The 26,419-nt window shown below is 33.1% G+C and overlaps 3 protein-coding genes across 10 annotated transcripts; 2 read left to right on the top strand and 1 right to left on the bottom strand.

Annotated features, from left to right (window-relative positions):
* The first annotated feature begins 2,886 nt into the window (after positions 1 to 2,886).
* LOC141666478 (COP9 signalosome complex subunit 8) lies at positions 2,887 to 7,198 on the top strand. The gene is made up of 5 exons (XM_074472518.1): positions 2,887 to 3,045; positions 3,126 to 3,205; positions 3,756 to 3,937; positions 6,224 to 6,331; positions 6,879 to 7,198. The coding sequence occupies exons 1-5, from the start codon at positions 2,962 to 2,964 to the stop codon at positions 7,016 to 7,018; spliced, it is 594 nt and encodes a 197-aa protein (XP_074328619.1). The 5' UTR covers positions 2,887 to 2,961; the 3' UTR covers positions 7,019 to 7,198.
* A 1,128-nt stretch (positions 7,199 to 8,326) lies between these two features.
* LOC141666474 (cytochrome P450 89A2-like) lies at positions 8,327 to 10,319 on the top strand. The gene has a single exon (XM_074472515.1). It carries the CDS (start codon positions 8,494 to 8,496, stop codon positions 10,045 to 10,047), a length of 1,554 nt encoding a protein of 517 aa, XP_074328616.1. The 5' UTR covers positions 8,327 to 8,493; the 3' UTR covers positions 10,048 to 10,319.
* Positions 10,320 to 10,648: 329 nt separating this feature from the next.
* LOC141666442 (uncharacterized) lies at positions 10,649 to 20,894 on the bottom strand. Of its 8 annotated transcripts, none has more exons than XM_074472455.1 (4): positions 18,969 to 20,894; positions 13,220 to 13,534; positions 12,306 to 12,429; positions 10,649 to 11,236 (listed from the first exon to the last, which is right to left on the bottom strand). In XM_074472455.1, exon 1 carries the CDS (start codon positions 20,621 to 20,623, stop codon positions 19,028 to 19,030), a length of 1,596 nt encoding a protein of 531 aa, XP_074328556.1. In that variant the 5' UTR covers positions 20,624 to 20,894; the 3' UTR covers positions 10,649 to 11,236; positions 12,306 to 12,429; positions 13,220 to 13,534; positions 18,969 to 19,027. The 8 variants fall into 8 exon arrangements, with proteins under 8 accessions (XP_074328556.1, XP_074328565.1, XP_074328588.1 ...); XM_074472464.1 differs by having other exon boundaries at positions 13,276 to 13,534; XM_074472487.1 differs by having other exon boundaries at positions 13,481 to 13,534.
* Between the last annotated feature and the right edge of the window lie 5,525 nt (positions 20,895 to 26,419).

Below are 26,419 nucleotides of genomic sequence, written 5' to 3'. Positions count from 1 at the left end.
TTAAACTCTTTTTTTATCAAGAGCTTGCTCTGATACCAATTGTTAGTCCCTTAACAATACAACAAGAATTACAGAAGGGGGGTTGAATGGAATTCTTGAAACTTTTTCACAAATAAAATTGTTCTAACTCAAATATATATATCAGTGTGAATTGATTTGCAGAGTGCGGAATAATAACTTGAAATGAATCAAAATACAAGTAATTAAAAACACAAGTCTTTAAAAACTTTCTGGTGGATTTGAATGTATCCACCAGAGATATATAATATATCAAGAGAATTCTGTGTAGCAATTAGCTCACAGCTGCTTACAAATTGTCAACAACTAAGATTGTAGAGAAATGCTAAGAATACAGCTTAAAAATGTTTCTCTCTTGGTTGCTTAGTTAGTTGTTCTATTTGCTACTTCTTGGTTTATATATCACCAAGATTACAAAGCAATAAGACGAGATAATAAAACAAAAACTATCAAGTCTAATACTATGCTACTTCATTACTCTATTCCAGCATCTTTGAATATCTTCATAATAGCATGGAAATTGCAATGCTTATTTGTTTTCTAAAACCCAGTTGAATAGGCTTCCACATTCCATTTGCATACACTCGACGCATGTGACTGTGTTGTCACTGTCAACAGATGTTTGAATTCTTTATCCGTTGGGTTCATGATCATCCGTCGAGTTCATGATCATCCGTCGGGTTGTCTTGTTGATCATCCGTCGAATGGCATTGTTGTTTATCCGTTGGGTAGCAATCTGGTACTTGACTTCATTTCATTTATGCAGAATTACAAGACATCATCTATGTACAATTAATCAACCTATTCTGCATATCTAGTTAAAGTCAACATGACTTGAGTACTACTTCAGAATCTAAACAATGTGTATGCAGAAATGTGCTACAGACTTATTGTTACATAAGCTACTCACTCGATGGATAATAAATCATCATCCGTCGGGACTATATTGAGTTATCCGTCGGAACTATAATCCTTATCCGTCGAGTGCTACATTTTTCACTAAGTAAAATCTACCAAGGTGTTTTGTTAATGAAATCATCAAGTACACAACATATACACAACACTTACTTAATCCGAGATCATTACTGGTCACAACATTCACTTCAGGGAATGGTGTTGAATCAGTTGTACAGGCTTGATGATTTTTCATCGATGGTTCATTATTTTGCTCAGCAAGAAGCTAGACTAATATAAGCTCAGAATATTTTTGAAACTCTTTTTCACGATACTGCTGTTGCATGAGCATATTATTGGCGTGGAATGTGAAGTAAGTTTTCTACAACATAACCAAATATTCAATTTTCAATATCTGTTGTTTTTTTCTTGCTCGGAGGTTTTGTTCCCTTCTTTAATTATGTCACCAAGACCCATAACGCTAAGATGGATTTCCGCATCCAAAATCCATGTCAAGTAATTTTTTCCGGTGACATCAAGTGCGTTGAACTCAAGTTTTGTAATATTCAACATTTCTTATATTACTATAATGAACATAATATAAAATCAGAAAAAATTCTAGCCATGAATTTATACTCATACCCATGAATTTCTGTTGTATCTCAAGTTGGTTCTCTTTCATGTGCATGGTTCGTTAACACTTTTATAATAAGCACATTCGGTTAATATTTAAAATATGCAAAGAAAACACATATGCATTAATATTTAAAAACGCATGACAATATAACATGATGATGGTACTTTGAATTCAATCTACTATATATGTAGCGTCTAGCACGTTGCACCCATGTACACTTTATAATTTATCTCACCCCACTCCAAAAAAATATAGTTTCCTAGTATATTAAAGCAATAAAGGTGGGAACTATTAAATCAAATAAGGATGAAACATATTGATCCAATATCTCAAATCAAATATCGTACAAAATGACTAATTATGATAAAATCAAATCTGATCAGTTTCAAAGAATAACAATTTACTCTATGAAGATGATTTTATCTGAAAAAGTATAAAACACGAAAAATGTAGAAAATTCTGGGACCTTTCCAAAATGGTAAGACTCGTTGAAAACGAACAGGTAACGAATTCAAAAAATAAATATTTGTGGAATGTAAAATCAGAATCAGCTCTTGATTATGATAGTATTTTGATATTTAAGACATCAAAATTACAGTATATGGTAATGAAATGTAAAGACAAAAGGTACATATAGAAAAATGATTTCCAGAATGGTATGGGTCATAATATTTGAACAAATATTTAATTTAATATGAATTTTAGAAGTTACTGTATATCACTCTAAATCATACGATCAGATTACACAAAATGCAGATTTTGGCATACTTATAAGCTTATTTTGGAAAAACACAAAGAAGAAATATTGTAGATAATCAAAAAACCTTTACAACTAGTATAAGCTCAATAAATTCCGATAGATAATGAGTCAGATACAAAATATACAAGAATCAAACACATAATTAACATATAAAGATCATTTTATTGCAAGCGAAACGAAGTAAACTAAAAATAGTGTACTTACCTCATGGACAAACTAAAATAATATTTTTTTTGTAGAATCCTTCTTCTTCTTGGATTTCCAACACTTATTTACACTTTGATGATCTTCTTTCAACACTTAAGTAAAACTGATCTTCTTATTTTATAAATAAATCGTGCTGATAACCTGTTAGAAATATATTATTATAATAATAGATATGTGAGAAAGAGAGAGATTAAGAAGAGAATATTCTATTTATTCAAATGTATACTAAGACTAACTTTGACACCTATTTATAGGTGAATAGATGAAAAGTAGTTATTTTTAACCTTTTTTTTTCTCATTCGGACATATTCGTCGAGTAAAACTAATAACCCGAACCGACCAAAAATTTAAATAAACCCGGCCCAGTGTGACGATATAAATCAATCGCTTGCACACACTCCTCTTATACCTTGACAAATACATACAATATATATCGGATCAAAGAATGGATTACACGGCGTTAACAGAAGCTATGACCTCCAAATCGTACGACAAGGTCGCCGAGATATGCAATGATCTTCTGCTCCAGGTACACAAATCACATATACATACAATTATCTGTATCTATACACTCATCAAAACCCTAATTTGATTTTCGGTGCTATTTAGGGCGCTGCTGAAGGTTTTGCTTATAACGAAGACTGGCCCTTCGCAATTCATCTCCTCGGCCTCATCTATATTGATGATATGTGTGCTATTTTTTTTAATTTTTTTTAGGGTTTTTTAGAGTTTTAATTGGTGTTTTTAATTGTTTTTTTGTAATGCATATATGTTGGAATTTAAATGTATATGTGTTTATTTGTTTGTGTTTTTTGTTTTTATTTAGATTTTTTAGGGTTTTTTAGAGGTTTAATTAATTGGTATTTTTATTAGTGTGTTTAAGTAGTTTTTGTAATACGGTTGTATGTATTTTGATAGAAATTATGAAGATTGGATTAGTACTATAGGGTGTTAGAGGTTTAATTGATGTTTGGCATTTTATATTGTTGCTCGTAATGTATATGTAAATAGAAATTATAACTTTCGGAACTAATGAAAATATGTTTTCTTGCTTATATTTAGTTTTTTTTTATGGTTTTAATGAGGCTAAGTGAGTGTGATTAGAGGTTTTTTAAGTGGTGTTTGGGATGTATATATATATAATTAAGTATATTTGATTGCTGTGTATTTTTTGGGGATTTATAGAGGTTTATTGTTGATTAGAGTTTTAAGGTGGTGTTTGTGATGTATGTTTTGCAGTAATAGTGCTAGATTTGTGTGGAAGAACGTGCCTAGAGTGGTTAAAGAGAATAGGCCTGAAGTGAGTGCTGCTTGGAAAATCGGCCAGCGTTTGTGGACTAGGGATTATGCTGGTGTTTACGAGGCTATTCGTGAGTTTAATGGGAGTCCTGAAGCTCAGGCTTTTGTTGATTCCTTCTCAGGCAAGTTATTATTGCATTGCTGTATTAATAGTAATTGCATGTTGTACAATGATTTGTTAGTGCTGTCTGTAGTGGTTGTTAAGTTAGCCGTATTGTTCAAATTTTTCGTAAGGCTGTAAATTACAAGAATGTTTACTTCCGTTATGATGAAGTAGTGGCAAATCAATTAGAAGATCTTAAGGCCTCGTTTGTTTCGTTAAATTTTATAATTACATAGGAACTTGAACTTCCCGGTAACTAAGTTACAGCTACAAGTTCCAAGGTAATTAAAATATACGTGTTTGGTTTATTGTTATGTAACTAGAGGTTGCGTAGTTAATTTTGGTAAGTAATTAATGTTTTTATATTTAATAGCTATGTAACTAGTGGTGACCATGGTTGAACTTGGTAACTAACTTCACCTATATTGTAGTAACTACAAAAACCATGGAACTTAAAGTTCCCTTACCCAATTTAAAATACATCAAACCAAACACTGTAACTCATTTCGAATCCAAGGAACTCTATGTTACGTAGTCGGGTTACATCGAAACAAACGAGGCCTAAGTGTATTACAGTACTAGAGATTAGGATGATTAGTATATGGAGGTGAGATGGGGTTTACTTTTTGGGTGTAATAAAGAATCAACTGATTCACAATGTTGCGAAGATAGATTTGTCCCTTAAAGTTGCCTAACTGGGTTAGGCATAAGGTGAAGCAGATGGTTTGTGACACTAATTTACTAGCAGAAGTTTAGTTAATTCAGTATTTGAACCTTTTTAAAGATTGATATATTTATTAGAGTTGATTAGGTGCAACCAGGGGAATAGATGGAAATTGTTATTATTGGGTTAAAAAATTGTCAATATCTAAAAAGCAAAGATACTTGGTAGGCACATCCTTATCGGATTCTCGGTTACTTTGGGGATAGTTAAATATTAACCTAATTTGTTTTTAATCCTTACTTAAGAGAAGCTTTAATGTTATCTTCACTTCTACTAAAACAAAAGTCATGATGTAAATCCGTGTTTATTAGATGCTTATGTTGTGCACTTGATTCAGTTCTCATAAATTTATTAGTTCGTTTACTGGATTCTCAAATTTCCAGTTTTTAAATTTAAACCCAGTGCCAATGCATTGGCTGCGCCTCTGGATGCATACCCTGTTTAAAGAATGAGATCATTCGTTGGCGGTTTTATCGAGTCTTTGTTTATGATTAATAGGTGGTTTTAAGAAAAAAAATCAACCAGTGGGGTTTGTTATAAAGGGCCAAAGTTTGAAGTGTTTTGTGGACCATCAATTTAGTTTAATGTGTTGGGTGGATTATCAGTTTTGGTTAGAATTAAGCTTTTAAGAGTTTTTCTGTGGATGTGGGTTTAATTTTGATGAGCATTAGATTCAGCTATTTACTTCACTTTGTAGTTTGTACATTAACATTATCACATGACCCACTCTGCGACTGCTACTGTCTAGTTTATAGTTTAAAAATTTGACAGATTTGTATAGTCATTTAGCGGACTGCATAAAATGTATATTTACTATTATTCCAACTTGTTACCGTTAAATTCCATTTTCACATTGTTTGACTAAATACACAAAATATTGAACAAATAGTAGCTTGCAATTTTAATTTAAATGGTGCATTATTCCTCTAGCTTATTGTTTTTAAAAGGAAACATGGGACAAGATGTCAAAATCTTTGTACTAAATGAATAAATCTTGCATTTGGGAAACTGCTAGTCTGCTACCAACACAAACTCTACATCTGATTGTGGCTAGGTAGATCCATACATTTGGTGTGCCAAGACTTTCTTTACAGTGTTGGTAGTTTCTAAGGATGATATGACCTGTAGGAAGATCAGAAGATGGGATGTGTCAGTTGGGATCTCACACTAGACAGTTGGGATCCTGGTGGTAGAGTATTCCCACCAGGATATGCGTTTTGCTTGAAAGCTGGTCAGAGAAAGCATTTGCTTCTAACATATCGATAACCATTAACCAGTATTGGTGCTTAATTATAATTGGGCTCCGAGTTTAAAATTTAATCATGGTTTTAGTTATTATAATGTTATGATACTGTTAATTTTATTTACTTGGTTCTGGCATGATCTATTATGTCTACGAAGAAGTAATGTGTTCGCATGATTACTATAATATTATTTACTACTTTGGAATCCGATAGTCAATCATGCAACTGTTTGTTTGCTTTATGATCCGTCTGTAATGCAAACGGTTTCTTTATTGCCTAAAGCTTAATTAGTTTTTAGCTTTACGACATAATAATGAATTTTCTAAATTTTGTACAGAAGTTTACACCAAAAGGATGTTTCAGCTCCTGCTTTCTGCCTATTCCACCATAAGCATTCAAGACACAGCACTCTTCCTTGGAATGAATGAGGAAGATGCTACCAACTGTAAGCATCTTCTTCCTAATATTTTTTTTATAACAGCAATACGTAAGGGTCCTGATTCATCTGTGGGTGCATAACTTGGCATTTAGAAGCCTGTATAAGTAGTAATTACTGTAGGAATATATACTATACAGAAACAATCAATCCTGTAAACAGATATGGATTATTTGTCATGCTGGTGAACCTCTTGTGAGTATTCTCCAGAGCTAAGTATTTGATGTACAAGTACGACATATAAGGGGTTATTATTTGACACTGAAGCTGGGGGCTTGTTTATTAGATTCTTGGGAGATTTGTATTGAAACAGTTGCTTGTTACTTGGTCCATTTTTCTCAGAACACATTTGAAACTAAAAAACTGACTTTTGAGATGAATAAATGGACTCCTTTCCCGAAAGGGAGTGATATTTTTTCCTGCCTTCTATTTTGTTTGTAAAAGCTCTGCAAGTGTTCAATTATAATGATTTTTTGCAATTCTTGGCTGTTTATAAATAGTGGACAAGTCAGTTTTTATAACTAATGGCTAATGGGTTTAGTATCTATATCTGCAGACGTCTTGCAACATGGTTGGAATGTTGACCCTGCTTCTGCAATTTTTACGGTGAAGAAACATGCAATCATTACTGAACAGAAACTAGATCCCAGCAAATTGCAACGCCTTACAGAATATGTGTTCCATCTTGAGCATTAATTTTAGAAACATATTTGGCAGTCTGACAGATTAGCTTTTCTCCTAAAATCCTCCTATTTTTCTTCTGTTTACTTTATTTTCTGTTTGTGGATGCAAGCCATACCCATGACAGATGAAACTCAACTACAAGTTTCCCCTATTTATTGGATTTTTTTTTTTGCGACCTGTTTATACCTTAAATATGTTCTAGGTGCTGATTACTGAGTTGTATTTGCTCCCTTGGGTTCCACCATCAACTGCAATTTAACTGTTACAAATCTGTTATTTTCATCATCCATTTTTTGAATAGTGGTTAATTTCAAGACAAAATATGGATATTAGCCTGTCTTGATTGCTGAGTATCTTTTTATCCACCTATATATTCTTCCCTAATTGTCAGAAAAATTTCTGGTAGTGTTTAAATTTCTGTACTCGAGTTGCCCTAGAAAAAAGTAGTAGTATTGTTTATTTTCCACAATAACCGGAATAACAAACGAAATTTAACCCGTCCTCCTGTACCTTGTTGAACAAAGAAATTGCATAAAGATGTTGTAATGTATGTATTGAGTTCATCTTTCTTTCTTCCTTTATCTAGAAAATGTTGGGAATTACGTTGCACGTTCTTTTCATACATTTCGTGGGGATGCAGATGCATACTACAGAAAACACATTGTTAGACGAACGCAATGACGACTTCCCAATCCTATTAGCATTACAGTACTACTTAATATATCCTATTGATTTTAAAAATGTTTAATTTGCTTAACTTTTTGTAAGATGTCCTATTTTTTTTTGTTCAAAAAGTAAAGGGTTCTTCATTTATTATTAATAATTTACGAAGAAACTATAACAATTAATCTTGCCGATCATCCCCGAGTTTTTTCCCCGTGGCAAAAACTCAAATAGCATTCTTGCTCTAAAAAAAGTATATTGTGGGGACCAGGATAAATATGAAAATCGTCATTTATTTCATCGAAATATTTCAAATTGATGAATAGGAAATTGAAAATTTGAATCAAATTACTTAGTTACTAAAAAATTGAAATTTTATATCAGTTAAGTCATTGATATATGATCTTCTCAATACAAAATTTTAAAATATGGACTAAGTTGAGTCAATTTTGAATTAAATAATATTTTTTATTATATTTGGATGAAACTGAGTGACAACTTAAATATTTGTCTCCTTGTGGAAATTGGCACAAAATTTTAAATTAATTACTGAATTGAGTTAAATTTTAAAAATGAGTGATTAACTTAAACGATTAATGAGTTTGATTATTTATCTCAATAACTATCAAGTATAAACGCGTGATGAGAAGCTGTGGGGAGCCAGCCAGGCAGGCAGGCAGCCTGCTTAATTTGAATGATTTGGTTGAAAGAAATTTCCTCCATCCAAATTATCCAAAAACAAACCACAGTCCCTGCTATATACACAAACATCACAAATAATAATAATAATAAAAAAACATAATCTAAATCTCGAAATCACAACAATGGAAGCTTGGTTAATCCTCACCCTCACCATCTCTCTCATCCTCCTCCTCAAACCCCTCTTCTCATTTCTCTTCTCCACCCGGCCCCACCTCCCACCCGGCCCCACTTCTCTCCCCATCCTAGGTAACCTCCTCTGGCTCAAAAACTCTCTCTCCGACATCGAACATATCTTACACAACCTGAAACTCAGCTACGGCCCTATCATTACTCTCAAAGTTGGGTCCCGCACTGCTATTTTCATTAACTCTCACTCCCTGGCCCACACCGCTCTTGTCGAAAACGGCGCCGTTTTCTCCGACCGTCCTCATCCCCCGCCTACCACTAAGTTTTTAAGCTGTGATCAGCATAATATTACTTCTGCTGGTTATGGCGCCACGTGGCGCCTGTTTCGTCGGAACTTGAGTTCCGAGATTCTGCATCCTTCTAGAGTTAAGGCCTTCTCGCATGCGCGAGAATGGGTCCTTAACGTGCTTCTACACCGCCTTTCTGGAGGCGGTGTAGAGGGAAATGTAGGTGTTATAGTTGTGGATCATTTTCAATTTGCGATGTTTGGATTACTTGTGTTGATGTGTTTTGGAGATAAGTTGGAGGAGAAGGAGATCAAGGAGATTGAGAGAGTGCAAAGAGGGCTTTTGTTGAGTTTAAGGAGGTTTAGTGTGCTTAATTTTTGGCCCAAGTTAGGCAAGGTTTTGTTTTATAGGAGATGGTTGGAGCTCAAAGAGCTCAGACGGAATCAAGAAAATGTGTTGATTCCGTTGATCAAGTCCCGATTGGAGAATCTCCAGTCGGGATTTGATCAAGAAGAGTTTGTTACGGCGTACGTTGATACGTTGTTGAAGTTGAAGCTTCCAGAGGAAGGGGATAGGAAGTTGAGTTTTAAGGAGATTGTTAGTTTGTGTGGTGAGTTTTTGAATGCGGGGACGGATACGACGACGACGGCTTTGCAGTGGATAATGGCTAATTTGGTAAAGCATCCGGAGATTCAGGAGAAGATTTATGATGAGATTGTAAGGGTTAAGGGGAATTGTCCGGGATTGGGGGGACAAGGGAAGATGGCGGTGGTGGAGGAAGAGGATTTGCAGCAAATGCCATATTTGAAGGGGGTTGTGTTGGAGGCTTTGAGGGTTCATCCTCCTGGACATTTCGTGTTGGCACATTCTGTGACCAAGGAAGTTGAGTTGGACGGTTATGTGATGCCTAAAGATGCATCAATTAATTTTATGGTGGCAGAGATGGGAAGGGATCCAAAGGTGTGGGATGATCCGATGGAATTTAAACCAGAGAGGTTCTTGACTAAAGATGGGGATCTGGATGGTTTTGATATAACTGGGAGCAGGGGAATCAAGATGATGCCTTTTGGTGCTGGGAGAAGAATATGCCCTGGCTTAAACTTGGCATTGCTGCATTTGGAGTATTATGTGGCTAATTTGGTTTGGTATTTTGAATGGAAGGCTCCTAATGGTGTTCCTGTTGATCTATCAGAGAAGCCAGAGTTCACTGTTGTCATGAAAAATCCCCTAATTGCTCACATATCTCCAAGGCCAAATATGTAGAGGCTCCCTGTTGTGTTGTGCTGTTGCACATCATGAATTCCTATGTTTGGATATTAATCTTGTTGGTTTTCTCTTTTTATGTGCGGTGTTCATCTGTTCCTTTCCCTTTTTATCAGGGATTTCATTATCTATGATATCTTAGTTTCCAGATATAAGAAACTTGGAGTTGATACAAACATAGTATATGCAATATGTAATTTATGAAAATTGTACGAGAGTCTCAGATGTAAAATTCTGATAACTATATAGTACATATGAACTATTTGAAACAACGGAAGACTTGGGAGTACAGCGATGAACCAATACTATAGTTGCATGATTCTTCATCTAGTATACCTCTAATTAAGAGATCAAATTACCTACCAGTAAGACCAAGTCCAATGCAATGCTATACGCGGTACCATTTCTATTATTTGAAACCAAATGTCAAAAAATTCAATTCTAAAAAAGTTCTATACTTAGAATGCAAATATCCATCATTGGTTCTAAATTTGAAACCAAAGATGTATTTATACATTTAGCCAAATCATCAAACTATTACAAATAAGATAAATGTTGTTGTGCTTTAAATGAAACTTAGGGAAAAGTGACAAAATTTAGGTAAATTAGAAAATATTTGGTTTCAAAATACATCAAGCATTGGAGTTGAAATTTTATTTTAATATCAAAATACACTTTTTGGTGCCAAATTATAGCAATAGTTATAGCTATTTTGCATGTTACATTGGACTTGCTTTAATAGTCTAAAATATACATCTTTGTCATGATCATTAGTAAGGACTGGAAAATGATTTACATCGCAAGGTTGAAAATCACCATGTAAATCGACGAAATATCATAGCTGCCCTCTTTGAACTTCCTTCCAACTTCAAGCTAGATTTTGCCTAGAGTTGACCGAGGGACTTGCAATTTAGATCAAAATTTTCCCTGCATCATTGTCATGGGTTTGGGGAGAGTTTGTCGGGTAATTGAGGAGCGAGGAGAAATACGAATATTTACACCGGATCTGCAGACAAAAAAAACGATCATTCTGAGTGTGAGCCATCTCATTCCATGGCAGTCATTCTCTGGATCATCCCCTATAATCCTTCTGAGAGTTTTTTTTTAAAACAATAGTCAATCAAAATACGGCAACATATTCATTGATCTATCTCATTCCATGGCAGTCATTCTCTGGATCATCTCTATCCTGCATGTATGTTGTCTAGCATAAGATTTTGCAATCACTGATAATATAGATCAATATCTGTGTGTTAACAGGATTAAACTGAGGTCTTGTTTTGTTTTATCACTGGTTGAACAGGCTATCATAATGCAGTACACATCACAAATCTCCAAATGCACCATACGGAATGCATAGAAAATTAGAAACTGCTACGAGCAGTTAGTTATCACAGGTAATTAGACTGGAACATCTTCAATCGACTCTTAGAAAGATCTTTGTGTGTCTTAAGACACCAAGTGGTTGTTTAGTTGACATCTATGATCTAATTACCCAGTAAGTTGAAATTCCTAGGTAGTGACACTTCATGAAGTTGTTTGGTTAGTATTTAGCACTAATAGGGGAAGTGTAAGTTTCTTGTGAAGTTTGAATTCCCTGCAAATATGGGAAGTTACTCCCCAAACTCTTATACTTACCATACGAAGTTAATTTCGTATATTAACCAAACACATTTGCCAACTTCCTAGGTATAATAATATCCATGGGAAACATTAATTCAGTAGGAAATATCATCCTATTGCAAACCAAACAAGCACTGAACAGCGAGATACTGAAAGTTCATATATGGTCAACGACAACGAATGATTCAGTACTCGAGATAGCCATGACATATCAACTCTAATTATGTGAGAATACAAACTGCTTCCATCAAAAGAAAAAAAAGAAAAGAAAGGTTCTGCTAGTACATTTAAGTTCCTCTATATAGAAATAAAATACGAAATGCATATAAATTCTCTAACTGTAACCACTGCGCAACAGAATCAAAATCAGTAGACGTAATATGTATTGACTTAACCAAACACATCAACAATAATTTAATTATAACAAGATTCTTTTTACGAAAAAAGGTGTTCTTCTGACAAGAAATTACACTAAATTATTTATCTCAAGTACTTTCTTGCACGAATTCTTCACCTCGAAAGTAAATATGTAAATGTATTTTATTGTATAACAAGCTATCATAAGCTATACACGAGTATCTGTAAAGTGATAACACCTGTTAAATTTTAACTTGAAAGCAAAAAAAAATACTTACATTTAGATCTAGTTCCCCGCCAGCCTAAAGATCTGAACAGCCTTTGTGTTAATATCTCACTCATGCTCATCTAGCATTGCACATGGCCACATATCTATCGTGGAGCAAACAAATTCAACAGCTTCTTTACACATGAAAAATGATTCAATAATCAGTGAAAAAGAAATGACATGTGCCTAATACATGCCTGTCAGAAATCCTTAGTATAACCAAATTTGCAAAAGACACTATTATACTTTGACAAATGTCAGAAACCAGAAAGATAGATATTTGCAACTTGCAAGCGTCGTAGCAGGCGTGCAAGACATGGCATATATCCAGCAGTATTTTAAACCCTGCATGATTTTCCTTAATAACTAAGTTGATTGAACATGTTAAACGCTAACTGCCTTTTGAATACAGTTTTGAAATGGACATTTAAGCAAAAATTAGAAATTCTGGGTATAAAAAAAACACTGACTAATTAGATAGAGGGGTGCAGACAAACAATTAGCATCGTACAACCATAACTACAATTACATTCTTCAAGATATTTCTGTAATGAGGGGACAACATTAGGATTGGGGCAAACAATAGCTAATACTTTGCATCCCTAAACTTCATTGTCACATCAATTATGCTATTTTACTGCATGCCTTTATTTGCCCAAAGATATTTTTATCCTACAATTGACACCGTCTTCCTCCTAATTTCTTGCAGCATCTCAAAACATTCAAAGTCTTCAAATTGTCAAGGTTTTCATAATATTCAACATCTTTTATAAATTCCCAAAATTATCCCCAAAAACCAGAAGTCTAACAGAAATAGCATCTCCACTGCCGAGTAAGGTAAAATCTCTGTGCGTCTCACCCTCCCCTGATTCTAGTTTCCAATGGAACAAAAGAGTATATTTGGTCTTGTTTTTAAAATCTTACCTAAAGAACTTTCCAGTTTTAAACACTGCAACACAATTGACAATAACTGAAGTTACCATTTCCTTGCCATTCAGAAAGTCCAAGTGGTGCAAGAATGTAGCTATGCAACTATTCTGTGACCGGTATAATCGGTCCTTATACTGCATCCACTATGATGCATTACAGATTTCTACTCTGAAAATGTGATTAGTCTCTCCATATTGCATCTGTGCTGTCCTAGTTGCAAGTCTCTATAATTTCTTTACATGGCCACACACCTACCTGGTCCCTCTCCACCTTTCGCTTAAATACAACAAACCAGCATCACGACATGTCCTGACAAATAACAACCACAAACTTACCATTTCATCAAGCAAAAGCTAATAGAAAATATATTGATGTTATATAGTACACTATCTCCAGGTTTGATACTACTGAAAATTTGAGTGCAGTGTAACTAATACTAACATTGGATTAAGAAATTTTGGTCTCCTTTAAATGTTAGAAATCCATACTCTGGTCAAGGAAGCGAATCAATAGTCTCTCTCTCTCTCTCTCTCTCTCTCTCTCTCTCTCTCTCTCTCTCTCTCTCTCTCTCTCTGTATATATATATATATATATATATAGGAGGCTACTCCAATAGAAACCAATTTAAAATAAAAACTAGAAACCAAACCTAACCCATTAAAATTAAAGCAGCCCACGACCAAGCCTGATACACATACATGTTGATACAAACATTTTCACGCATGTTACCAACAAACACATATATGTTTTCACATCTGATAACCACCATCTCCTCTCACTACACCAATTTTATATCCATAGATTACTCACGCTGCTACCATTGATGACATGCGATCAATAACCTATTCTCACAAATATCTAGACATCAACACTCAATCTCTTATTACGTTGATTAATATCTTTGGCGACCTTCATCTTCTCCGGCCATTAAAAAAAAAACTAACCTTCACTACCTTCTTTTTCACCCAGCACTATCTACTTTTGATTCACAACATACACACTATCAATACCCCTAACTTCAAAATATCACCACCAATATATCAAGTATTAATTTGAATACAATAAATCAACATAATCAAGTCAGATTTAAACTCCTATCACTGATTTGTATTATAGAAATCACTAATTTGAATCATAGAAATCACTACCTTGTTTTACTAAAATCACAAAATTCTTCGGCAGAATCTACCAATGTTTTTAGTCTCAGAATGACTAATTTCTTTGCTTTTTGATAAATTAAATTATTAATTGAGTTGTATTCCATTTACTGCAAATAAGGGGACATTTTAATTTACTAGAAGGAAGTGGAAAATGAAGTACATGGAAGAAAGACATCTAATCTATTTTAGAAATAGTGATGAAGGAGATGATGAGATCCTCTGAATAAAAGGTGGAATTGTCGGAATAAAATCAACATTATAAATATCATTATTTGTTGGAAGTGTTGGGGTTAAACCCAATAGGTAGTATGGTCTTGGTGATAGAAAACATAATAGAATTGGGTAATAATTGTATGGGTAGACAATTATTATCATAATTGAGTTGGGTAATAATTGTATGTGTTGACAATTATTATTATAATGGGAATGGGTAATAATTGTATGAGTAGACAATTATTATTGTAATCAGATTAGGTATGTCTTGTTGGCTAAATTTGTGATGGCTATATATACATAGTCATGTTATTGTTTTGATGTATGCTTGAGTATTGTTTGACTTAAGTATCGCTTGAATGAATACCGTTTGGTGAGATTGATTGTATTATTAATAATTGTTTTGATTAATAATACAAGTTGGGACGTGGGTTTTTCCGCGTCATATATTGAGTGTGTGTTTTGCATTGTTTGTTTGGTTCTATACGTGTGTGTTCCCCCTAACAATTGGTATCAAGAGCCAAGGTTCATGATGGAGAAGGTTGGGGGATTTGAAATTGAATTGTTTAATGGAAGAAACAATTTTACCTTGTGGCAAAGTACGGTAAAAGATCTGTTAATTCAACGAGGGTTATATGCGACTCTCGGAGGGAAGAAGCCTACTGAAGTTGATGATACAAAGTGGGGAGACATGAAGTTACGTGCGGCATCAACGATCCGGTTGGCCCTTGCACCAGAAATCAAGCATGATGTTCTTCAAGAGGACAATCCCAAGAATTTGTGGGAGAAGTTAACGAAGACTTATCACTCAAAGTCTTTGGCCAACAAGTTGTTTCTCAAGAAAGATTTGTTTGGGCTCAAGATGGAAGAAGACGGAGATTTAAGAGATCATCTGAATCGTTTTAATGGCTTAATCAACCAGCTAAATAATTTGGATGAAAAATTAAAGGATGAGGACAAAGCTGTTCTACTACTAGTGTCTCTACCGAAGAAGTATAATACTGTGATGACTTCTTTATTGGTTGGGAAAACGAAGTTAGATTTGGATGAGACTATTGTTGTTCTTCTGGAGGCCGAAAGATTGATGAAACAAGAATCGAGTGACACATCTGATGGAAGTGCATTTGTGGTACGTGCGTGTGACACGGAAAAGAAGTATGCTAAGAAACATAACCCTAATATCAGGTGTTTTTATTGTGAGGAATTGGGTCATATACAATTTATGTGTCCAAAGGCAAGAGAAGACTTGAGAGAGTTGAAGAAAAATCGAGGGGGTAGTGTTTCGCTTGTAGAAGCTGATGAAGATGTTCTTTTGGTTCAAGAAGAGAAGGGATCAAAAGAAGAATGGGTGCTTGACTCGGGATGTTCTCATCACATATGTGGTAGGAGGAAGTGGTTCTCGTCCTATAAAAGTGAGGGAAAGATTGTAACTTTACCGAACGGTAAAACGGTAAAGGTTGTTGGCATTGGTGAGGTAACAATGAAACGTCACAACGGTCGTGTTCAGAAGTTAACTCAAGTAAGATACATACCGGAGTTAAATCGAAATCTGATTTCGTTGGGTAAATTAGTTGATTTGGGATATACTGTTATGATGAAGAACAGTATGTTGAAAGTCATTAAAGGAGATTTAGAGATACTCAAAGGTCGAAAAGATAAGAGAAATCTTTTTGTACTAGGAGGGGTTATTGTTCGAGGGGAGGTATTGGGCGATCGACGTCGATGGCTTGATGGTGACCGTTAATTCGGTTGTGCATGAAATCATATTGGGTTGAAGGGGAGGATTGTTGGGGTTAAACCCAATAGGTAGTATGGTCTTGGTGATAGAAAACATAATAGAATTGGGTAATAATTGTATGGGTAGACAATTATTATCATAATTGAGTTGGGTAATAATTGTATGTGTTGACAATTATTATTATAATGGGAATGGGTAATAATTGTATGGGTAGACAATTATTATTGTAATCAGATTAGGTATGTCTTGTTGGCTAAGTTTGTAATGGCTATATATACATAGTCATGTTATTGTTTTGATGTATGCTGGAGCATTGTTTGACTTAAGTATCGCTTGAGTGAATACCGTTTGGTGAGATTGATTGTATTATTGATAATTGTTTTGATTAATAATACAAGTTGAGACGTGGGTTTTTCCGCGTCATATATTGAGTGTGTGTTTTGCATTGTTTGTTTGGTTCTATACTTGTGTGTGTTCCCACTAACAGGAAGTGGTGATATAGACATAGATAGTTGTATGTATATGTATATGGGTATACATGTATCGGGTGAAAGGGGGGTGGTGGGTAGGTGATGAGAGTGAAGTGTGTATTGGGTGAAAAAAGAGGAAGATGCAAAGAGATCACAAAAGTGAAGACCGGGTAAAAATCATGTGCTTCATTTTGATTATAATTTGAAATTTCAATGTATATGGCAAGTTTCTAGTTTCTATTATAATATTGGTTTCTATTTGATCATCTCCCTATATATATATATATATATACTAGCCTATAACCCGTATGATGCACGGGCTGATTATAACATAATACTATTATTCATATAATAATTTTGTAAAAATAAAAAAATATAAAAGATAATTAAATATAATATAATAATTATGTATTATCGAAATTAATGATACGGATATTTTTTATATTATACTTTTGACAGATTCAAATTTGGATATTTAAAACATTAAGATTTAGGATATTCTTCATATTGAATATAACTCATATATTTATTTTAAAATTTAATAGTACCATCATATATATCAATACTGTATTATTAAAATCGAAAGATATTAAAATTGTGATATGGCTACTCATATTTTAATACCTACACCATAAATTCTTTATTTTATAACTAAAATTTTAGTGTACAAACCCTAAATTCAAATTTTCTTTTTATTCGAAAACATCCATTTTTTAGTTATCGGTGTTTCTTAAATATAATGAATCATATTTCAACATAAGGAATCATATTATATAAGGTAAATTATGAAATAAAATAAACAAGTTTTTGAAATTTATGATATTAATTTAATATAAATTATTTAATATTATTTTTTCAAATTTATTTATTACTTTTGCGATCCAAATATATTTTTGATATAAATGACCAATGAAATCTTGTCCATATGACATTTTTTAAATTAATTATATATATTGTTAGTCCGCAAGATGAACAAAAAGTGTTTTCACTGAACGGGAGAGGCATACATTGAGTCAACGTATTCTTTAGCGTAGAATTTTATTTTTATTTTTTAATGAAAAATGATAAGCGCTAGGCTATTTTTTTTTGAAAGTGTTAACAAATCAACCAAACAAAACCATATTTTTCTTATAATAGTATAGTATAGATAAATAGGTTGATATTATTTTTTTTTAATATATTTTTTTATTTTTGCTTGATTTAATAATTATATTATTGTTATATTATAATTTGATATAAGAAAAAAATTCTGAATCATGAATTTACTTGAAAGTGGGGTGAATATGGTGAGATCGATGTATCAATTTGTGATGTGGATTGTTGAAGGAGGCATTCGCGGGTGTATGTAATAGGCGTGTATGGAGTCTACAGAAGAGTGTTGCCTTACGTTTTCTTTATTTTGCAGGAGTTTTTTTCTATTTGTTTAAATTTGCATAAAATATGTTTATTTTTAATTGGGGAAATAGATTGATACATGGGCCCACGAAGGAGGTTTTGCACAACAGTATTTCTCAATACAGAGTGTTTGGCAGAGTTTACTTGTTGAAATTTAATAAAAGACTAATAATGTCGTTTATATTATTATTAAAATTGAAATTTGTATTTATATTTTAATTTTTTTGGAAGTATTATAAAGTTGTTTTAGAAAGGTGTTAACCAACCAACAAAATTATCCTATGTTTTGCTTATAATAGTATAGTATAGATATATATAATTGAGCATAGGCGCATAGCTGATCATGTATAACAATTAAAATCTTATTCGAGTTTTATTTGTTCAGGAATTATGTACATAGAGTCTAATTAAATTCAGGAATGATGCTGATAGATAATAGTAGCAATTCACTATTTTGATCCATAAAATTAGAATTTTCATACAAACCCATCTACACTTAGATATGGCAAAAAGTGTCAAAAACAAACTCCAAAATGAAATTTTACGCTACTAGGCCAAAAAGGAAATTATTTGTAAACTATAGCAGTTCTGGCAGTCAAAGAAAATAACTTTACACCATACCTGTAAATACTGAAAGACGAACAAGACAGTATAATTTTATGAAAACAAGAGTAGGATTTTCAGGTAAGTCTCAGTTTGATCTTAAAAATCAGTGGTGTCTGATATAATGAATTAAACTATAAAGAATATGATGCAGAAATACATACCATGGAGGGATGCAGCTTGGCCCATAAAGCCACATGCGTTCTAGGAAAGGTCTATCACGCTACTTGACTGCCACATTGATATTTGCATCTGTAATCCTCCTGTTCAAGGATGACACACTTGAATCTAAGTACCCTGCTACCGCCAGCCTTATTTTATGGGCTTCTTTAGGCATCCCAGCCTTTTGGAGGCATGAAACCAAGGATTTAATAGTAATTTTATCTGGTGAACAACCAACTGCCAACATCTTATTAAACATGTTAATGGCCTCAAACATTCTGCCTTTCATGCAATGCCCAAGTATGAGAATGGTGAATGTCAGTTTATCAGGTTTACATTTCTTCTCCTCCATTTCTGCAAGAATCACATTTGCCTCGTCGACATTGCCAGACTTACAGAACCCATCAATAACAGGGTTATAAAGAAATGGTTGTGGTGCAATATCACCTCTACAATTTAACTTCTTTAAAAAATCGCGAGCCTCATTCAATCGATTTTGCTTGCAAAGGCCATTTATAATAACAGAGAAAGTATAAACATTTGGATGCAGCTTCCTTGTATGTAGTTCACTCCAAAGTTTCAAACCATGGTCTACCTGCCCCATCCGACAATGACCATCAATGAGAGACGTGAATGTAACAACATCAGGTTGACAACCGAGATAAAGCATCCTTGCATACATACTCAATGCCGAACTCATGTCTCCGGTCTTACCGAACCCATCAATAACTGCATTAAAGGTAAATATATTTGGCTCAATTCCACTACTAATCATTTTATCAAAAAGATTTGAAGCCTTTTCCATTTCACCTAGCCTGCAATAACCTGATATTACTGATGTATAAGAAACAACATCCGGAAAACAGCCAAAACTGTTCATATCGTTCAATAGCACAAATGCCTTATCAGGTTCCCCAACTTTGCACATACCTCGGAGTACAACGTTGAAAGTGCAAGTATCAGGGTAACAACACTTCGATCTCAAAATATGATCCCTAAAAAATCCTACAGCCTCGTTGACCTGGTTTTTCCTCACCAACAAATTTAAAAAGTTATTATATACAAAAGAGCTTATTCTGCCTACTCTATCACTACCGGACTGCAGAATTAACAACTCTTGAGCAATAAACAATTCTTCAGCAACATCAAACTTGCCTGCATTGGCAAACGACATTACTAGAAATTCAAACAACGCATTATCAAGTAAATACCCATCAAGTCTCAAACAATCAAGAACATCTTTAGCCAAGTCATGAAACCCCATTTCAGAAAAAGATCTCAATAACATATAATAAGTATCAAAAGAATGAATAATCTTCAAATTAGTCCTCGTAAACTGAAAAAACCCGAAAGCCAATTTCGGGTTCCTAAAGCTAAAATTAACATGTTTTATAACTTCAAATGCAAGAAAAGGATTCAAATTCTTCTCAAAATACTGACTTTTAAAAATCTGAAGAGAGGGCGAGGTCCGAACGCAGAGTGTACACAAAACCTTAATGAACCAAACAGTCTCCAAATGTTGAGATGGGTGAGATTCAAGTGGAACATGAGGGTGAAAACCAGCAATAGCAGCAATTTCAGAGACCCTTTGAACCCTGGAAAACATGAACATTTTAAAACATTCAAAATGGTGTTTTCTTGGATTCAATAATAGCATTATATCTGATGAAAAACACCAAGATTTTCAATGTTCTTGAACATGGGTAGTGAAGATATATTATGACATTGGAGGGTTAGAAAAAAGATTGGATTTTTAAGTGATTTGAATCGAGAAATGAGAGATGAAATGGGGGGATAGTGTGATTTGGGTATGTGAAATTGATGATGAAAACCCCTTAATCTCAAAATATATTTAGGGTTTAAGCATAAAGGGGCGCGCGTGACCTTGGCCTACAGTAAGAGCAGCCGGTCTGTGTATCTATTGCCTGTGTAGCCAAAACACAAAAATAAATAAATTGTTTTACTACTCTCACCGGAACATTCAGAAGATAGACATCACTTTTTTTTTGAAGCAAAATCATTGTAATATCATACATAAAATTAATAAACCTCCAAAAATTGTACTATACTACTATTTTCGGTGGAGATGCAGGTCAGATCGCTGGAGAAATCATTATTTTCATTTTTTAATTTTCATAATATTTTTATTCAGTCATTTAAGCAATCAGGAAACAAAAAGGCTAATTATTTAGTTCGTTTATTTATTTTTCAACCTGGTTGTAGGATAAGTTGGGGGTTTGTCCCGGTTGAATTATTTTCATGTTATTAATGAAATCTGTTATAAATTTGGTAAAAAAAATAATAAAATAAATATTTAATGAATAAAGCTCCTGTTAAATTATTCCTTTATCTTCAATTTTTTTATTAATAAACTTATATATTATATATATATATATCAGTATATATTTTAAAAAAATCCTGGTATGAACGAGAATTTAACGTGATATTGGAGGACAAAAATAAGCTTCATTAATCGTAGAAATCGGCGAATTTAAATTATAACTTATTTAATGAAGAAATTAAATTAAAAATAAAAATATAACCAAATAAAATAGGTTAACTAACAACTCACTTATTTATTTTCGTTTAACTTAATAATAAATCAAATTTAATAAAACTACTTTTTAGTTTTTAGTGATATAAATAAAAAACACTTTACAAAAAGTTATCAAAAAATAATATAAAATTAATCATCGTACTAGCTCTCTTTCTAAAATAACTCCAGGTGTTCAGTCTAGCCACATAATTATAATTATTATTTTTAAAATTTGTTTTATTATGAATAAAAATATTTACTTAATATTTTATTCAAAAAAGAAATGTTTAAAAGACATAATTTTGATTATATGGTCAAGACTTTAAAAAAAGTATGTAATAAAACGTTAATTATTTAAAAATAAAGGAAATATTTTTTTATTATAATTATATCACAATGTTACAACTAAACTAGTTTATTATGTGGCGCTTCCCAGTGAACTTTTAAAATCATATTCAACTTTTTTTTGGTATTTTCAATTATTCTAAATTATTGAATAAATATAATAACTATAGAAGTCAAGGAAATCATTCTATCATTAAACATGTTTACTCTGCTGAATTGCCTTCTCAGTTGAAAAAACCACTCACACATTAAATATTTTGACGATATCTCATTATTCACAAATCTAAAATATTATTATATTATTTATTAACTGAAAGTTTATTTACTAATATGGTAGAAAAATCTTAGGCGGACAGTAATATAATAATTTAGTTAAAAAAAAATCTTTATTAATATGGTAGAAAAAAATTAGGAGAAAAATTAGATGGTAATTTATGTTAATAAGGAAAACTTATTAATATGGTAGAAAAGTTTAGAAAAATAATAAGATGATAATTTAAATTAAGAGGAATTTTTTGGAAAATATTGAATAATAATATTTTTTCTATTAAATAATTTAAAATTTTGAGAAAACTGGAAAAATGATTGAGACAATACAAGAGACTCCATCTCACCGCCACCTACATAATATCAAACTAACTCATGAACATATAAATTGATTGAGACAATATGAATTGAGATGATATGAAAAAATTGAAAAATTAAATTTATGAACATGTACATAAACATAAACATGCATATTTAAGATAAACAAATATATAACAAACATGTGAATATAATATGGTCAGGGACGCATAAATCAATTAACATTTTTGTTAGGAGTCAAGCTTAAATTCTGATGATAAACAAAACTATATTTGCACAATTATGTTAAGACAAAATGTAAGCTCCAATTGCTAACCGTCCTTGAAGAGATATCAATTGGATAAGTAGCACATCAAATAATGTGGTCATTGTAACATCTTCTCTGAGAACTCAATAAACATATAACAATACAATTATTTATTCAGAAGTCATGTTAACTCAATGAATAATCTAGAATATGATGGTTAAGTGTAAATATACGATGTCATGTAATTCAGATTAAGTGAAGTGAATCTTCAAGTGCTAAATGAAGAGAATCATCAACTGCTAAATACGTCAGCCTATCAACTGTTAATCAAATGACTATCAATGGTTAAGGGAAGCTGTAGCAGAATGACTTCTAATGGCTAAGAAGTTCTACAACTAACAGATATCAATGGCTAACAAAGATTATAGCTACTGATAGTGTTGGTGAGATCGTGAAGTTGTATGAACAATTGACGTGATAACTCAATACTAGAACATGACAGATAAATAATACTATGTCTACACACGAAATGAGGAAGAAATGAAGATAAGGCAAATACAAAGAACCAAAACATTAGAAGAAGTTTTGAAGTCTGTTTACAGGTCACTGAAAGAAGTTTATTAATATGTTCATGCCTCAATATAGAACAAAGTTTAAAGGCTATTAGAGTTTTAGAAATATTGAAGATTTCGGTATGACAGTGCTACAATAAGATTTTAGTGTACTAGTATTGATTAAAGATAGACAGTGTTTAAATCATAGGAATATGAAGAATTGAAGACTAGGTAAAGACAAAGGTTAAAGAAGACAACTGCAGTCTTGGAGTTATAGTTCATTTATATGTTCAAACGTCAGTGAAGAATGGTGAATGAAGCATTCAAGTTTGTAGTAGCATCAATGAAGAAGTTGTCTAAGTACCGGAAAAGATTCAGTGAAAGTACATTTGTTATTGAAAGTCAGTGTTCGAAGCGATAAAGTTGTTGTAAGCTTAACAATGTAATTAAGATATAATCCGAAGACTTGAATCGAAGTTAGTCGTCTGTGAACCAGACTAGTTGCATTAGACGTCGACGGTTCGTGCAAAGAATCTAAGTATTATCATTAGAATAATTGTTAAGTGAGGATTCATATCTGAATATGAAGCTTATATGGTTTATACGAAGACTCAGAGAGAAGACTTGAAGACGGGACAGTTTAAGGGTTAAAGCGCTCTACAGAATCTAAGTCATATTGATCACTATCTTGTAGTAGGAGTCACTGGGACTATTTTATTACTTAGTAGGAGCAAGAATCCAGAAGTACATCTCAAAATCTAAGTACCAGAAGCAGTCTTGGTCCAATAGGAGCAACAGGTAAGAAACAGGAGCAGAAACTATCTCAAAAATGCATGTTGCTCCTTGTGGTCGCAAGTGGGAGGCTCCCTAGTGCTTTTAGTGGCCACTTGGGAGAAAAACTAAGGCAAGTAGACTTCTAAGGGTGCTAGGGTCGCAACAAAGGCTTCCTAAAAGGTTTGGGGTCACAACTCAACACATTTTTTAAGAAAAGAAAACTTCCAGGGGTGTTAGGGTCGCAATTAAGGTCTCCTAGGGAGCTTGTAGTCGCAACTCAACAATTTTTCTAAGGAAAAATCTCCTTCCAACTCCTTAGGTCGCAAGTAAGGCCTCCTACTAAGTAAAAAAGATTTTAAGGCATCAAGTGGTGACAAGCAAGCTCCTTGGTACCCTTCCTAGTGCTTCTAGTCGCAAGTTAGCATGTTTTATTAAGAATTCAAGTGATAAACTCTCCCTGGACGCAAGTAACTCTAAGCAACAATTTATTGATATCTATCAATTGATTTACTTGGTTAATAATTGGCCATGTATTTCAAAGTGATATAAAGTCCACATTTGAAGCAAAATGAAATAAGTTGTTATGTTCATATTCTTCTCAAACGAGAGTTGGTGAAATAAGAAACAAAGAGATACACAGAGAAGTCCAAGTTTATTAAATATCCGTTAAACTTCTCATCGGATAAATGTTATAATACCCGGTTTAAATCTTGTATATTATTTAGGGGCATTATAATCGTTATCCGGTAATTAAATCTTTGGATAAATAATTGTAGATCTTGTATAGGATTTGATTTGTAAATCTTTGTAGAAGTAAGAACATTATTGTTCTTGGATTGTAGCAAATTAATTTATTTACAGGAGTGTAGCAACCCCTCGAGGATTTATATATGAATATATACTTCCACAAATATCTTGTGTTCGTTATTTTAATGTCTTAAACACTATTCACCTCAAGAACACAGAACCACTAACAGAACACTAAATTATTTATCCGTAAAAAAAATTGAAAGAATTTTTTAATTTAGTGAGTATCGTATTCAACCCCCCACCCTTCAACGATACTTTGGGACCAACAGAAAGTGACGTGAAAGTGGTCAAAACATAGGACTGTCACAACACATGGGCTGATAGGTATCCAGAAAAGAAGATGAGAGGTCAAGACAAACTTTGCATGTGATCTTGGATTCTAAAGAAGAAGAAATATTCCATTTCCATGCATGAAAATTTGGAGAGATATTCAAGGCGTTATATCAAGATATGTTAGATATATTTGATAATGTCATGACTAATATGATTTATGTTTAGTTTTCAGATCTTACTTAAATAGGACAAATCAGTACTTAACTGAAATCAACACTTATACTGAAGTCAGAACTTAAGTCATCAGTACTTAAGGTTCAGGAGATATTTATCAGAAGATAATATCGGGACTTAAAGGAAACGTTCAGATAAGGAAGACGGTTGATTAAAGGAAGAGAAGATCGAGACAAATGTAAGAAGAGATATGCATAAAGAAGGAATTCTATGAAGAATAGAATACTTGGAAGAAAAGATATCTGATTGATATATTTTAGGAAGCAGAATTATATTCCATATCAATTAGCGATTATCTTGTAACTATGTAGTATATAAATACAGACATAGGGTTTACACTATAAGTGTTATTATTATCGAGAATATTTTTCATTGTAACCCTAGCAGCTCTCGTGATATTAGTTCATCACTGAGAGAGGACAGTTCCATACTGTAACATAGTTTATTGCTTTGAATAAAGTCTGTTTTCTGTTACTTATGTTATTAGAATTCGATTTGATTGTGCTATACACTGTATTCACCCCCCTCTATAGTGTGTGTGACCTAACAAGTGGTATCAGAGCCTATCTGTTAACACACAAACAGTTTAAGATCCAAAAAAAATTATGTCTGAAGTAGAAACTCCAACTAAGCCCACCAAAACCGAAGAACCTCCAAAGACACAAATCCATAGTCGATATGAGACTATTAGAGTTCCCATTCTGAAGCCATCGGAATATCCCGTATGGAAGGTGAGGATGACCATGTTTCTGGAAGCAACTGATCCAGAATATCTTGACAGAATCAATGAAGGGCCTCACAAACCAACCAAGCTCGCAGTTGCAGTTGCAGGTGAAACAACAAAGTCAGTACCAAAGGAGAAGAGCGACTACACTGCTAAAGATATCGCTTCAATTGCTAAGGATGCTAAGGTACGACACTTACTGCATAGTGTCATTGATAATGTAATGTCAAATAGGGTAATTAACTGCAAGACTATAAAGGAGATATGGGATGCCTTGGAAATAAGGTGTCAGGGAACTGATTCGATTAAGAAGAACATGAAGACAATACTCACTCAAGAGTATGAAAACTTTGACTCAAAGGCTAATGAGT

Source organism: Apium graveolens, chromosome 1 (genome assembly GCF_009905375.1).
Source record: "Apium graveolens cultivar Ventura chromosome 1, ASM990537v1, whole genome shotgun sequence".
In the NCBI taxonomy this organism is placed as follows: Eukaryota; Viridiplantae; Streptophyta; class Magnoliopsida; order Apiales; family Apiaceae; genus Apium; species Apium graveolens.
This window is presented reverse-complemented; position numbering and strand designations above follow the sequence as displayed.

Bases quoted from the DNA above. Each gene is read 5' to 3' on its own strand.
- LOC141666478 (XM_074472518.1), top strand. From the start codon at position 2,962: ATGGATTACACGGCGTTAACAGAAGCTATGACCTCCAAATCGTACGAC. The intron at 3,046-3,125 runs GTACACAAATCA...GGTGCTATTTAG, and splicing joins GCAATGATCTTCTGCTCCAG to GGCGCTGCTGAAGGTTTTGC. The intron at 3,938-6,223 runs GCAAGTTATTAT...AATTTTGTACAG, and splicing joins TTTTGTTGATTCCTTCTCAG to AAGTTTACACCAAAAGGATG.
- LOC141666474 (XM_074472515.1), top strand. From the start codon at position 8,494: ATGGAAGCTTGGTTAATCCTCACCCTCACCATCTCTCTCATCCTCCTC.
- LOC141666442 (XM_074472446.1), bottom strand. From the start codon at position 20,623: ATGCTATTATTGAATCCAAGAAAACACCATTTTGAATGTTTTAAAATG.